This window comes from Lissotriton vulgaris, chromosome 10 (genome assembly GCF_964263255.1).
Source record: "Lissotriton vulgaris chromosome 10, aLisVul1.2, whole genome shotgun sequence".
In the NCBI taxonomy this organism is placed as follows: domain Eukaryota; kingdom Metazoa; phylum Chordata; class Amphibia; order Caudata; family Salamandridae; genus Lissotriton; species Lissotriton vulgaris.
The window spans coordinates 6,724,741-6,741,023 of NC_141698.1; the positions used below are offsets into that span (position 1 = coordinate 6,724,741).

Here is a 16,283-nt window from a genome sequence, read left to right on the forward strand (position 1 = left end):
TGGTTGACCTAGCAGACATGCCGGGCTGACCTCTGGCGCCTTATATTTCTTCTCCGTCCTTTTTGGGAATTAGAAAGTACAGCAAGTAAATCCCTGTTCCTTGTTCTTCTAAAGGAACTATTTGAATAGCATCTTTTTGTGGAAGTGACAGAACCTCCTGTTGAAGCAGAGTCGGATGGTTTGTAGACATTGGACGCTGCCTGGGAGGTATGGTTGGAGGGGTTGCTGTAAGTTCTAGGCAGTAGCCATGTTGGATAATCTGTCTTACCCCCTTGTCTGTTGTAATGGAGTTCCAGACAGGCAGGAACTGTGTTAATATGCCCCCCACAGGAGTGGAATGCTGTGGGGGAGCAGAGGGAAGTCACTGTTTTGTGGCAGAAGAGGATCGGTTGTTATTGTTACCACGACCTCTTCCTTTATTATTGCCTCTGTATCCTCTTCTAAAGTATCCCTTGTTAGAGGACGTCTGTGATTTGAAAGATGTTGTAGTGTCTGCTCCAGTTTGTTTGGAGCCTCCTCTGTAGAAGGAGCGACAAAAGGAGCTTCTAGCTGGTGTGGACTGTAAAGCCCCCATAGACTTTGCGGTGTCTGTATCTTTCTTCATTTTTTCAAGTGCTGTGTCTACTTCTGGGCCAAATAACTGGTTCTGATTAAATGGTTGGCTTAAAATGGTGGTTTGCACTTCTTGTTTAAACCCTGAAATGCGTAACCACGCATGTCTCCTAAGTATGACACTGGTATTTACAGCCCTGGATGCTTTGTCTGTGACATTTAGCGCGCATTTTATAGAGACATTGGATATTAGCTTGCCTTCCTGTATATTTGCTTGATCTTTGTACTGATCTGGTAGGTGCTCAAGTAGTTTTTCTAATTGATCATAATGAGCCCTTTCGTAACGAGGAGGAGGGCTTGTGTATTTGCTATACGTCAAATGTTTGTAGCTTGTGCAGCTTTTCTTTTACCCGACGCATCAATCACTTTTGATTCCTTGTCAGGTGGGGGTGCTTCTCCAGAAGTTTGAGAGTTTGCCCTCTTTCTAGCATTGGCCACAACTAATGAGTCTAGTGGACTTTAATGTAGACTGGATCTGTGGTTGCCGGTCTATGTTTTTTCTCGATTCTAGAGTTTAATATTCTAGTGCGTACAGGGTCTTTAAATACCTCTGGAGCGTGTTTGACGACCCCCTTGATCATGGGAAGAATTTGGGCAGACCGCTGAGACTGCTCATAGGTATCTAGGAGAAAATCCTCCTCTATGTCATCGGAATGCATAGGGACTCCATGGTAAACAGCAGCTGTTTAACAGATGGCCAAAACCAATGGTATCTTCTGGAGGGGAAGGTTTTGATGGGTGCGACTGTGGTTCAGGAATGTCAGGCACATTTTGTGGGTTTGTAAAGTCCCATACACCCTCATCTACATGGTATGAATCAGGTTCTTGAATGTCCTTCCCTCCACCCAAATAGTATTCATCATCATTCTGCTGTGGGGAATGTGATGATAATGGAGAGGTAAACCACTGGTTAATACAGTGGTAATCAGTGATGGTGAATTGCAAAGTGAATGAAAAAATGTCTGATAAAAAGCTTGAATGGCCAGAATGAAAAGAACATTTATTTGGTCTATGTTCAGGCTCATTTAAAAACTTTTGGCGTGCGTAGGAAGGGGAGTTAAGAGTCTTCCGCACTGATTTAAGTCCATAAAAAGGTCGACATGTTTCAGCCTTTGAGTTGCCCAGGAGGGGAGTCAGGTACGCTTTCTTCAAGACCTCAAAACTAGTGAAAAAGTGAAGCGCTATATTTTCAGGGTATATATGGGTATATATGGGTCTAGGTATATTAGCCTGGGTCTGAAAAGGTCTGAAAGTACCTCAGTTATTGTGTTCCGACATCGGGTGTTTCCAGAGGAGGGTGTGCCTGCTCGTGTACAGGATATGCACAACTTGTGCTGCCTCTTCCTCTTGGTCCCCGGATGACCAAGAGGAAGAGGCAGCACAAGTCGTAAGCCCAGGACATGGGCGAAAAATCGCAATCATAGCCCGAATGCCCCAGACTTTGTTTGGGAGGATAAACCGTAAATTGGGCCGTGTCCAGTACTGCTTCGATAATGAGGCGCATCTGAGAGGGAATCAGGTGCGACTTCGGCACGTTGATGGAGAACCCCAGCAAATGCAGGAGTCCGCCTTCAAAAACCAGTCGTCAAGATAGGGGTAGACTGACACCCCTGATCTGCCCAGATGAGCTGCGACCACCGCCATCACTTTCGTGAACACCCGAGGCACGCTGGTAAGGCCAAAAGAGAGTACGTTGAACTAAAAGTGCTTGTGGCCTACCGTGAACCGCAGATAACGCCGGTGGGCCAGCAGGACGGGGATATGAAAATGAGCATCCTGCAATTCCAACGCCACCATCCAGTCTTGCGGGTCCAGGGTACACAAGACCTGAGCATGTGTGAGTATCTTGAACTTCTTCCGGAGGAAGCGATTGACGTCCCGAAGCTCTAAGATAGGACGCAGGTCCTTGTCCTTCTTTGGTACCAGAAAGTAGTGGGAATAACTACGACCTACTTCTGGCGTAGAAACGCGCTTGATGGCCCACTTGGCCAAGAGGGCCGCAATTTCCAGCTGAAGAAGTGCCAAGTGATCACCCGACATGCAATGTTACTGGGGTGGCATGGCTGGAGGGGTGGTCCTTGGACAACCTGTAAAACCCACCTGTCCAAAGTGATGGTGCGCCAGTGGGGGAGGTGATGGCGAATCCTGTCGCCCACTGGCATCTGGTGGGCCTGAAGCACCGGAGGCAGTGGTGGTAGGGGAGGTGGTGGTCTGACCTGCCAGCTGGCCCCGTGACCCACCTCGGCGGGTCCCACGTCCGCAGCTGCGCTGAGACTGTTGCTTCACAGGCTTGTGGCTTTGAAACAAACGTGTTTGGGCGCCCCTTCCTTGGCCAGGAAAGGAGCAAAAAGCAGAAGCCAAAGGAGAGAGCGTGACTGAAGGCCCAAGGACTTGGACGTAGCCCATGAGTCCTTAAAACACTCCAAACCACTGTCTGCTTTGACGCCAAAAAGGCGAGTGCCATCAAAAGGGGGGTGTCCATCAGAGTGTTCTGGACATCCCCAGAAAAGCCAGTAGTTCTCAGCCAGGTGTGACTGTGTAGCGCCACTGTGGTGGAAAACGCTCTGCCCAGCGAGTCGGCGATGTCAAGGCCACAACGAATCGTGAACCCGGCTGCATCTCTCCTTTCAGCAATAGCTTGGGAGAGCACCGTCCGGGCCTCCTACGGATACTGAGGCAGCACCTGGGCCATCATATCCCACATAGAGTGGGAATAACGGCCCAAGAGGCACGGGGTGTTCACAGACCGCAACCCTGAACTGGCACCAGAAAATAATTTCTTCACAAACTGCTCCAGTTTCTTGGATTCCCTGTCCGGAGGAGCGGACAGGAATGCGCTTGAGGATGCAGAAGCTTGGACAACCAAGCTTTCAGGGGTAGGGTGTGGGGAGAGGAAAATGGCGTTGGGCCACTTTCCTGTCCACAGGAGCCTGTGTTGGGCCTGGATAAGGTGCCCAAAAGAACGACTGAAAGTGCATCATTAAAGGGCAGCAGCAGCTCCGCAGAGGAAGCTGCCGGTCAAAGCACTTCTTTCAGGAGGTTAGCCCTGATGGCCACCTTAGGGAGCTCGAGGTGGAGAGCCTCTGCTGCCCTACGCAACACCACTGAATAAGTACCACCTTCTTTCATAGCCACAGTAGAAGGAGACAGTGCGCCAGGTTCTGGAGTGAAATCCAGATCACTTGCGTCTTCCAAATCCTTTGCCCAGTCCGGGTATAACTTGCATTGGGCTGCGAGAGGGTCTTCAGACCCCTCCCAGTCCCCTGTAACCTGCTGGGCAGGTGGGAAAGGAGGAGGAGGGTGGAGAAAGGGATAAAAAGACACCATCAGCGTCGATCGACACCAGTCCAGCGCAGTCTCCACGTCAGGGTTGAAGCCGGAGATGACATCGGCTGGGGAGCCGGGTGACACTGGCAGCGGTGCCGTAGCCATCGATGTCAGTGAAGGTTGTACGAGGTCTACCGACATCGGCTGGGATCCATGCATGGATCAATGGGGGTCTTGCAGCGCCGAGGCTGGAGCCGTCGATGACTGCGGGGCAGGAGCAATAGTATAAAAAGGGCGAGGACCCCCAGTCGGACCCGCGGGGCCCAAAGGCGCACCGGCTCGGCCCTACAGGCCAAGGAGAGGGCCCATGGCAGACAGAAATTCCTGCAGCTGGGCCGGAGATGCCGACGGACCCGGAAAGAGCAGGTAGGAGGTCGGCAACTGCGTAGGCTAAGCTGGAGCCACGGGGGTGGCACCACCTGCACCCTCAGCCGTGTCGCGTGACAGACTAGGGAAAAGCGAAGAGCAACATCGCTTCTTTAACTTCTTGTGCTTCGTTTTACCCGACCACGAGTGCGAAGACTTTGTTGAACGATGGTGGCGGCTCCGCGACTGGTCCCTCGACCTCCTACAGGACCGGGACCTTGAATGGCGCGGAGCAGACTCCCAGGCCTCAAGCAATTTTCGGGACCGCTCCCGCAAAGTTTTCGGAGCCACTGCCCGGCAGTCGGGACACGACGTGGGGTCGTGGTCGCGCCCCAGGCAATAAAGACACTCGTGGTGCGGTTCCATCACCGACATCATGCGGGGACAAACCTGGCATGACTTGAAACCGGGCATCCCTATAACACCAGGACTCAAAGACTCAAAAGAGACAGCCAAAAGTCCCCCAAAACTCAGTCAAAAATTGACTGGGGGTACCGCTCTCTCCGGATCTGTGCTTGCTGGTGCGGAAAAAGAAAAAAATGACATCAGTGCACGAGGGCGGCGTCTAAGTAGCTGCTGCAACGTCATCCCGGCGATCACGATGCCCACGACGGGCGTGGAGCCGCACAACGCCACCTTTCGACACGCAGGGGTATTGCCGACGAAAAAGTTCCGGATCCAGGGGTAATTCTAAGGTAAGGAATCTATCAATAACGTGTCTCTTTCAGATTGAAGGCTTAGCTGCCTGTTGACCATCTCTTATTAAGCAAGCCACCTCAGAACGGAGGTTATCTGGAGAGAATGCCACATTCTGCAAAGAATCACACAAAGCATGGGAATAACGCCCCAGCACACAAGAAGTGTTGGCAGAGCTGGCAGAAGCAATGATGTGAAACCACTTGCATCCTGACTCCTAGAATCCTTATTCACTGGAGTCTTGGGCACAGAATCCACATCATGAGAAGATGTTGCAGCCTGAATCATGAGGCTGCGAGTGGAAGGATGTCTATGGATGTCTATGGAGGCAAACCAGGTGCAGGCAAATTTCTGCGAGCGATATAGCGATCCACGGAGACCCCCGACTCAGGCTTGGCCCAAGATACAAATACAATATCAAACAGGGCCTCACTGTACGGAAGAGCAGGCTCTTTCCCAGACCTCTGCACCATAGGTAGCAACAATTGCAAACCTGTAGCCACTCTCCTCGGCAAATCTGCAAAGGTAGAACTCGCCTCAGTAGCGATACAAGCGGGAGAAAGGAACCCTGAAGCTGGTAAAGATTCCAGTCCACTAGCCTTTCCAAGAGCAGCAATACAGATCTCCTCTATATACGAAAAAATGGGATGAAAAAGCCCCGTCTCAGCCTGAGTAGCAACCAACAGCTGCACATTTCCCTCAGTCTGTACTCTGGACTCCGCATTCGATGCTGAACGACACTGAGAAGGTGTCGCCTCCATGTAGATAGGAGGAGGAGAGACTATTTCAACTGACGCCGCCAACCTTAGTGCCGGAGTCGGCTGGTCAGAAACAGGTGCTGTAGGTGGAGACACCGAGGGACTGTATACCTGCAGATCGTCACCAACCCACTGACTGAAGGCCCAACCGTCACCGGAGTCAAACCCTCTGACAGCACCCCACTCATTTCCTTGGGGACCAAAGGTGCTCCAGAAGAAGATGGAGTCCCAAAGATGAGGTGTAAAATTATAATACTCCCTCATCTGGGCCAATGACTCCCAGTCTCCCGGAAAGACACTATACGGAGTTGTGTAAGCCCTCTTCAACCGCCGAGCAGGAGGAGCCGTGGGAGACTGAGTCTTCACACTGTGAAACCGGAGAATGCAGCAACTTCAACGGCTTCCTACCTTTTGACGTCCCTGGAGAACAACATCCTTTAGACTGGCTCCGGCTTCTAAATCGATGCCGCAAAGGGACCAAATAGGGGGACGGGGAGTTTGGAAACAGATGATAATCCTTAAGAACCTTCGGTGTAAGCTTTTGGCAGGAGTCTCAATCCTTCGCATCATGGCAATCTCGTAAACAATACATACAAATTGAATGCAGGTCTGTAATCAACATCAGTCGACTACAAGGTTCACAAAGCATAAAGCCATAGAGAAAATAGGGCACACTGTTCCCAATGATGCAAACAAAAAACACAAAAACTTTAGAAGTAGGCCAAAAACAACCAGAGGAACAGCTTCTCAGAAATCGCGTTGCAGTGCAGAAAAGAAGAAAACCGAAGTAAGCGCGCAGGAGCAAAACTTATATGGCTCCACCGTCATCATGACCGGAGTCAACGCCATCATGGAGCCATACGGCGCTGGCATGCAGAGGTACTACTGAAAACTTTCGGGATCCAATCTGATGCCTGGGGAGAATTCAAAATTAAGGAATCTGCAGCTAGATGTCAGATACTGAGGACAAATCTGAAGGCAGCAATATTAGAGTGCACTTCTTAAGTGAGACCGGTCATGCCATTTGATTTGACGCCACAGCAAGTTGCTAAGGGTGCAAGAGACGGTCAGAGAATATTGCGGAGAGTCTGCATAACTAATTCACCACCCTGCTGGGAAGGCTGAATGAGAGAGATACTTGAGCTGTAGGTTACAAATTTAAGCTTGTAAGAGGATGCTGTAGCAGAAATGGTGGATTTTCTTGGTCATGGTTGCACTTAAATTATAGCATTTAGAAAGTAGTCTTGATGGCATAAAGACATTACGATTGCCATGTTTTTGCAAAAGATTCCTAATTTTAAGTGGGGAAATATTCAAATAGTACAAGAATCCATAAATTGTGCTTGTGACCCTATCAGGCTTACTTTGTGCAGAGCCATTTTAAGGCATAGGCAAAGTGGGCAATTGCCCAGGGCTCCCGCCTTCCAGGGTGGCACTCCAGGCAAGAGGATAATGATTTGCTGAACATTGTTTTTAAGATGACAACTGGACATACTCTGCTTGCCCATCCTTAACCCTTGAGCTCTCAGGTGGTAGTAGCAATTAAATTAGAATAAATCTCTTTCCCTCTCCCACCTCATCCCCTCTTTACCGTTCTCTACAACTGGTGTGCCTACAGCCCTCTCTGCTGACAGCTCTCTAAATCTCACACTGGTTATCTGGAGTTTTTAGCTGTTGTGATACTTACATTTCTGGAAATGTAGGCACCAAATGTAATGCATAATTCAATACAGGTTGTCATCACTAAGACTAGCTTTATTGGGTGTGTCATTAATTCAAAGTTGCTCTCAAGGGGGCTTAACATATGGCCTCAGAAATCCTTAAGATGGCAGCAGTATACTTACCAGTCATCTTCATTTGGCAGACAAGGTGAACATACTCCTTCTTGTTTTCCTCTGTCACAAGAATGTTGGCACCATTGGGTTTCAGATCGCGAACCTCACAGACTCCAAACTCCTGGACCTGTAAAACCAAGTATAAAAGGGACACAAACTGATGGTGAATTTATTGGTTAAACTGCATGTTGTACTTGGCATATGCATGAGCAAACACAAACTAAGGGCATGGACTGTTAAGAGACAATGAAGGTAAACGTTACTATAATCCTAGTTCTGCATCGTAGGTCTGTTCAGTAAAGTGTCAAATGTAGACTTCTCTTGCTTTTGTGCTTAACATTTAATTTTCAAACTTAGCATATGCATTTCTAGGAGGTGGAGCCATTTGCCAAAAGCAGAAAAAAACCTTCATAGATTTAACAGGCTAGTTTTATTTCCAAATTATTTTATTTCTAATAATTCATAAAGTATTGCAGCCTTTTGAGGAAATGTGGTGTATTAAATGGTGTGGCTAAGTGACCTCATCGTGTACACTTCCAGACCCTTTAGAACCAGTTAGATTTAATGTGTTTAACCTTCTATCAACTCAGGGTAGATGCGGCTCGGAGCAGTCAGGCTTACACAAAGGAACACATGTAAAGCATTCAAACAGCACCAAAGACACTCAAGAAATCAGACAATGTATCAAAAATAGCTTAGATTTTTATGTTTTTTTACACACTAAAATGAAAAAGATCTACTGGCGAGTTCCGGAGATACAGAATTTACAAGGTATAGTAAATGAGGCCATTTCACTTAACCACAGACAAGCATTGGCAAATTAAGTGAATTTGACACTACGACTGCGCAGCATCTTTAACTTCCTTGAGCATCTATGGTGGTCTTCATGGGCTACTCCTCGGTCCACTGGCTTGGTGAGGTGATCCTGGCCACATGGGTCGATGTCCCTCAAAGTCCTATAGAGCTTGCACAAGTCCAGTCACCCCGTGCAGCCTGCACTTCAGCAATCAGCTGCCAGACCCTGCAGCTCTTTTACCAACTGCCAGAGTTTCTAGCTACCACAGTGAACCACTGATTAAGTTACAGGCTCGTGAAAGGGGAAGCGGGTGGGTCATATATGGATCTATGAAAGATAATAAAGTAGAATCACAGTTACATGTAAGTGACTTTCTCCAGCACTGAACTTGTCATAGATTCATGAGCTCGAATTAAGATTATAAAAGCAATACACTGAAAGATGGGAGGCTGGAATGAGATTAACCTTATGAAAAGAGGTTTCCAAGCACCACTTGTCCCATTGCAAATAGTTTTCTGGCGTTAATATGAATGCAGTGATGTTTTGTAAAAGGGTGCACCATTCTGACGGCAGCCGATTTCTCCAACCGAGGATCTCCATTAGTTTGTACAAGGCACTAAACGCCTCCTTTGCACTCTGCAACCAGCTCTCCTATGCCACTGGTGGTGCAGAGTCTGTGCTCTTTGGTGCCCCCCCCCCCGTGCTGACCTCAACCCCCAGGACCTGCGTCTCTGAACCGCAGGTACTTACCAGTAACTGGTGCCTCTTCGAGATGCCCCCAGCCTCCATAGGCCTAATGTCTTCTGCACCCGGCTCCTTAATGCTGGTGGTGTAGTACCTACCTTGATCCAACCCTTGCCCAATGTTGACCAAAACCCCCAGAGACTGAATCTGAAAAACGTTTATTTACCTGTAAGTAACTCACCTGTCTTTCCACTCATAGGGTTACATTGGCCTCAGTGCACTGTACAAAGTGTTGATACTAAATACAAAGTATCACTTTTTACATTGAAAACCATTTCCAGCACATCTAAAGTATTGGTTGATGCTACATAAGCCTCTTGCCAATAATCACTTGAAAGTACTCTTTTTGGGTCCAGAAAATGGAGCCTCTTCATTGCTTTAGAAAGGTGAGGCAGAGCAAACAATGTTGGCAACGTGAGGCTCTGGCCGATGTGGAAAGGCGTCACCACCTTTGGTAGGAAAGAGGCACAGGTGCAGAGAAGCACAAGTTACTTACTTGTGTAACAATACATCTGTAAGATATTAGTTAGTGGTTCTTTACCTTTTAATATTCCCAGGCGGCAGACTTGATACGGAGAGTTTTTCGTCAGCAGTACACCTGCGCGTCGGTAGGCGTCGTCATACGGCTCCGCATAAGTCGTTGGCGTCGTAGTCACCGTGATGACTTGGCTGGAGGTACTTAGACGCGCCCACGAGCGCTGACGTCAGTTCTGTAAACTTACAGCGCCAGGAACGCAGAACCATGCTAGATACTGACCACTGGTGCATTGAAACTAGGGTCCTAAAAGGATGACCTTAACCCTAGAAATAAGTTTGCAGAACAGCGAGGATGGGTGGGGCGGTAAGGAATCTTTAACTAACTAATGCCTCTTACAGATATATCGTTGCACAAGTAAGAAACTTGTGCAACTGAAAGAGAAACATTTGTGATAGATTCCTTACCTTAGAATAGATACCCCAGCAATATCAACCCCGGTGGTGGGTCTGCGAACCAAGATCACACCAGAAAGTCATGGAGAACAGAACGGCCAAAGAAGCCGTCTCTCTGGACTTCACTGTCAAGGCAATAATGCTTGGTAAAAGTGTGCATAAAGGCCACCGTGGCTGCTTGACAGAGGTCTTGCAGGGGGACTGCACGTCCCAATGCAGTAGTAACCGCTGTCGCCCTAGTAGAATGGGCACGCAACCCCACCGGAGGTTCCTTTCTAACCAGAGAATAACAGGCCTCTATACACAACACGAGCCAGTGGGATATAGTCCTCTTATGTACAGCCCAGCGCCTACGTAGTCAAAAAAGAGCTGGTCATCCACCCGGAACTGTTGTGTGCGATTCAGGTAAAAGGAGAGTGCACGTTTTGGGTCCAGATGATGGAGCCTCTCTTCCTCTCTGGAAAGGTGCGGAAGCGGAAAGAAAGTGGGCAAGGTAATAGTCTGCCCGATGTTGGAGGCAGTGACAACCTTTGGCAAGAAGGAACGACTGAGAAGCACAACCTTGTCGGGATGAACCTACAGAAAGTACAAGTTACTTACCTTCGGTAACGATGTATCTGGCAGAGATTGTGAGAAAGTGCCATCTTTCTTGCATTGGTATGCCCCCACTTTTTTTCTGAACTGCTGATGTGCTTTGAGTGTGCCCTGGGCTCCTGCCAACCAGGTACCCAGGACCTGTGTTCCTTCCCTAAAACTGTGTTGAAAATAAAACCCAGTTGGCATTTCTGGCCACCTGTCAGCCCCTAGTAAATGGTACCCTAAGTACCCAGGGAATGGTGACCAGAGAAGACCCCCGAGGGCTGCAGCACTTATTGTGCCACCCTCTCTGCAGCACTTATTGTGCCACCCTCAGGGGCCCTGTACCCTGACACCCACACACTGCCTTTGCAGGCTGAGTGTCTATGTACAGACCTAAACAAAGAGTCGACATGGCACACATCCCTGTGTGCCATGCCCACAGAACCCACTGCCCTGGCATACTTCAGTCACCCCTCTAGCTGGGTGCCCTATGCAAGAGGTGTGGGTACAGGCGCATGAGCCCTGTGCCCCTACAGTACCCAGGGCCATTCTTGGGCACTGTATGTGTAGTGATGCCATTAAGAGTATATGGTGCTGGGAGGTTGTCATTACGAACGCCACAGCACCATAATGGCTACACTGAAGACGGACAAGGTTGGTACCAAACTTCCCAGCACATTAAACCCGCACTGATGCCAGTGTGGGATTTAATGTAAAATGCACCAGAGAGCATCTTAGAGATGCCCCCTGAAAACCTAACCTACAATCCACGTCTGGGCTGAGTGGCTGCAGAGGCTGCCACACAGTAGACATGTTGCTGGACCCCTGGGTGGAGAGCCCCCCCCGCTCTCCTGGGCCTCCAACAATGCACATCCTGGGCGAGGTGCTAGGTCTCCTCCCCCAGGATGGGCAGAGGGAAGCTTCAAAGGAATGCAGCCTCTGTGAGCTTCTCCAGACCATTTGCTCCCTGAACCTTCCTTCCTTCCTCAGATCCCGATAAGACAAGAAGAAAGAAGATCAAGAAGAAGACGACCCGCCATGCAGCTGCTAACAGGACGACAACAACTGACTTGGCCCCAGCCCTACCGGCCGGTCAATCCTGGAACCTGCTCCTGCCTAATCCCGGCGACTCCTGCGGACAGCAATCTTGGGACACCCAGAGGACCTGCCTGCCTTGACCCTCTTAAAGATTGGGACTCCCATCACCAGAGGCTCTGCTGCAACAACACCCCTGGTGCCAGCCAGGAAGCTCTGGACCAACCCACTCTGCACCCACCGAGCCCGGCCCATGCCAGAGTGATCAAAGACCACAAGGACGTCCCCCCGGCGACAGGGACCCGAAGTCCAATGCCCAAAGACCATCCTCGACGAACCAGACGACGCCTGCAGACTCAGAACCAGGGGCCACCCCAACCACGACCAGCTGAGGGTAAGCTTTTCTGACACCCAAAGACACCCTGCACCCGGTGCCCTACAGCTCACTGTGCCTTCCTTTGGGGTACCTACCTGAGCTCCAAGATCCCAACTTACCTCTCGAAGTGCTGGTCGCCCCTGGAGAGTCTCCGTCCCTGAGGCTGCAGCCTTTGTTCACTGTTGGAAAGTGGGTTATCGGTAGGGGCAAATGTAGGTCTGCCACTGGCAATAAGGTCACTAACATGATAGGACTCAGCATAGGTCTTAGAAAATTATTCCTTTCCTCAACCCTTGGTAGCGTTGCTGCGAGCAGACAGGCTTAACTTCAAAGACAGGTATGTAAAGCATTTAAAAACACAATTTCAGTAAATAAATAAGACAACACAAAATAAAAATCCAACATCAATTTATAAAAATAGATAATATTTATATCTTTTAAATGATAGGAAATGGAAAAAAGTCCACTGTAGGGAACCAAAGATATGAATTTTTAAAGATTAGTCACTTTCTAGTGCTTAGAAACCAACAGTGCCCCTTTTAGTCATTTTGTTTTCTCTGTCAGGGACACACCTTTATAAATTGTTCTGAAGAATTCTCACCACTGTAGTGGGCCGCCTTCTTCAGCAAGCGGGGTCCAGTTAGAACACCTTCCTGGCGTTCTGCGTGCAGGTCCCAAAGTATCCAACACACAATCCAAGGTTCTGGAATCTCCAAGAGAGTCCTTGAAAGTGTGAAACCAACTCCGCAATCCACTTGAACAAAACCCTTACAAATCCACTGGTACTCCAGGCTTGGAATTCTTTGTGGGGCTGTCCAGGTGAGTTCTGTTAACCTGTAGCTTGCAGGGAGTTTCCACTCTTGAGTCCTTTGGCAGCAAGGTAATCCACAGGGGCTGCAGTTTCACTTGGTGCAGTCTTCAGAGGTCAGGCCTTAGAGTTCCTTGCACAGCAAAATCTTTTTCAGCAGGGCACTTCTTGCTTCATTCAGTTTCAAGCAGCAGATTTGGAGGGCTCTGCCCCTCTCAGATACTTATTCAAAATTCTCTGTGTCGAGCACCAGGTCACTGCTGACCAATGAGAGCAGGGCAACTCCTCATAGTTATGACCACATCCTGTAGAGTGTGGCATTAATTTGTCACAGAGTGCCTCATTCTTCCAAATCCATAATGGCTGATTTTCCAGCAAGGAGGTAAGAGCTGGCTAAACACACCCCCTGGGATATCTAACAATTTAGCCGCTTTTCTTACAACCACATGATAGGGGGCTACATCTTTTGACGGAGCTTCGGAATCAGGAGAAAACTCCCATTCAGGAGAAATGTCCAGGCCACTGGCCTCCCTCAATTCAGCAAAGTAGTTGTCTGAATCAAGCAGCTCACCTTCTTCCACTTCCTCATGATATCGCTCCTCTTATAAATCCCTCTGGGCCTCAATCCTGGAGCGAATCCTTTTTACAGACGTCAAAGGATCCATAACCGACTCCGTTGGATTCGGGGCCGGCGTCGCACACGGATCCGACGGCGCCACTTGCGCCGAACAAACGGTGCCGGTGAAGATGTAAACTGTGTCAGAGCCCTCGGCACCGGGAAACTCCATGACGGCGCCGCCGGGAGGAACGGCATGAAAGGGGCCTGAGCATAGGCCGGAGGAACCCCTAAATTGAAAGCTAATGGACCCATGGGGCCCGCAGGCGCACCAGAGGAGTACATTGCCCTTGCGAAGACACCATTCATGGCATTAAGGTAATGCGATGTGTCTTGTTCTGGAGCTGGGAATGGAGGGTAAGCTCCTGGTACTGCCTCCAAAGCCAGTGTTCCTGAATTCGGGCCAGCCGGCGCAGACATCGGAACACCTTCTGGTTGCTCCTGTTCTTCCGGCACAGGATGCACTTCATCCGGATCTGGAGAATGGACCGAAACCAGAGATGGAACCGGCGTTGGTGTTCGAAGTGGAGAGACTTCGGGTGAAGCGGACTTCTCTGGAGAAACCGGATTCGACAATGAAGGAGAGACATGATCCCTTCTGTGACGTCAAGGCGAGGTCGATCTCAGCGCCGCCTCCTTCTCAGATCGATGCCTAGAGGAATGCTTCTTTTTCTTATGCTTCCTCGGCTTAGAGTGTCCCGACGACGACTTCGAGCCCGATCTGGACTCGGAAAGAGACCTTGACCTTCTCCTACCTGCTTTCTTATCCTCGCTCATCGTTGCCATTAATAGCTTCGCTTCTCTCCCTTTCAATGCCTTCGGGTTCATCTTCCTGCAGCAAGGACATCCATCGACGTCATGGTCGGAAGACAAGCACCACACACAATCCTCGTGCGGGTCGGTGATGGACATCTGCTTACCGCACTCCCTGCATGGCTTAAAACCAGATTTCCTCGCAGACATTGTCGAGAGAAATCAAAAGAAACAAAGGAAAACAGCAAGATATAGAAAGTTACAACAAAGAGAGTACCAAAGAAACTGGTGGCGTCGACGGCGCGGAAAAAGGGAACTGACGCACAAGTTACTACTTGTGTAACAATATATCTGTAAGAGACATTAGTTAGTGATAGATTCCTTACCTTAGAATATCCCCAGGCGTCAGACTGGATCCGGAAAGTTTTGCGTAGCAGTACCCTTGCGCGTCGGCAGGCGTCGTCTGCGGCTCGGCGTCCGTCGTAGGCGTAGTGGGTGCCGCGATGACGTCGCCGGAGTACTTAGACGCCGCCTCCGCGTGCTGACGTCAGTTCTTAGCCACAGCTTTTCCGCGCCAGAAGCGCAGAGCCATGACAAAAACCGACACTGGTGCCAAGAAACTAGGGCCCTGAAAGGGGATGACCTTAACCCTAGATATCGGTTCGCACAACGGGGAGGATGGGTGGGTCGGTAAGGAATCTATCACTAACTAATGTCTCTTACAGATATATCGTTACACAAGTAGTAACTTGTGCATCTGAAAGAGACATGTTAGTGATAGATTCCTTACCTTAGAATAGATACCCCAGCAATACCATCCCCGTGGTGGTGGGTTTGCGAACCAGTATTTACACCAGAAAGTCCTGGAGAACGGAGCGGCCAAAGTAGCAGTCTCTCCGGACTTGACTGTCCAGGCAGTAGTGCCTAGCAAACGTGTGCAACGAGGCCTACGTAGCTGCCTGGCAAATGTCCTGCAAGGGCACACCTCGGCCCAAGGCAGTTGTAGTGGCCGTGGCTCGAGTGGAATGAGCCCGTAGCCCAACAGGTGGTTCCTTCTTAGCCAAGGAGTAACACGCCTGAATGCACATGATAATCCATCGAGAGATGGTCCTCTTGTGCACCGCTTTCCCTTTCTTAGCGCCCGCGTACCCAACAAAGAGTTGATCATCCACCCGGAACTGGCGTGTGCGATCCAGATAGAACGAGAGCGCACGTTTTGGGTCCAGACGGTGGAGCCTTTCCTCCTCTCTTGAGGGGTGCGGAGGCGGAAAGAAGGTGGGCAATGTGATGGACTGCCCAATGTGGAAGGCCGTGACCACCTTTGGCAAGAAGGAGGGCCTAGTCCTCAAAACAACCTTGTCCGGATGGACTGAAAGGAAAGGAGGCTTACAAGAGAGGGCCTGGAGCTCACTCACTTTCCTGGCAGAGGTGATGGCTACCAGGAAGGCAGTCTTCAAAGAAAGATGGCGAAGAGGACAGTTATGAAGTGGCTCAAAGGGAGCGCACATCAGAAATGTTAGAACCAGGTTCAAGTCCCACTGAGGCATCACGAAAGGAACAGGAGGAAAGGTATGAGTGATGCCTTTCAGAAATCTGTTTACTATAGGGGACTTGAACAAAGAAGGTTGGTCAGGCAGCCTCAGAAAGGCTGAAAGAGCCGAAAGATAGCCCTTGATAGTGCCCAGAGCAGAGCCCTGCTGGGCAAGAGAAATAAGGAAGAGAAGAACCTCAGAGAGAGGGGCATTGAGGGGATCCACAGCCTTTGCTGTGCACCATGCCACAAATCTGTTCCACCTGCAGGCGTATACCGTTTTCGTGGAGGGACGCCTGGCTGCCAGAATGATGTTGCAAACTTCAGGAGGCAAGTCAAATGGCCTCAACTGTCACCGCTCAATCTCCAAGCATGGAGGTGGAGACTGGACAGGTTCGGGTGGAGGACCGTACCCTGCTGCTGCGACAGAAGGTCCTCCTGAAGAGGCAGACGAATCGGGGGATCGACTGACATGCTGAGTAGCTCGGGATACCAGTACCTTCGAGCCCAGTCCGGAGCCA

General features: G+C 49.7%; 1 protein-coding gene across 2 annotated transcripts in view; it reads right to left on the minus strand.

The window, feature by feature from the left end:
* Positions 1 to 16,283, minus strand: part of HUWE1 (HECT, UBA and WWE domain containing E3 ubiquitin protein ligase 1) — a 1,800,886-nt gene that overhangs the window by 45,297 nt on the left and 1,739,306 nt on the right. For both annotated transcript variants that reach the window (XM_086940169.1, XM_086940170.1), the window contains one exon: positions 7,604 to 7,721. In XM_086940169.1, the coding sequence (XP_086796295.1) occupies positions 7,604 to 7,721 (118 nt within the window). The remainder of the gene's footprint in view (positions 1 to 7,603; positions 7,722 to 16,283) is intronic.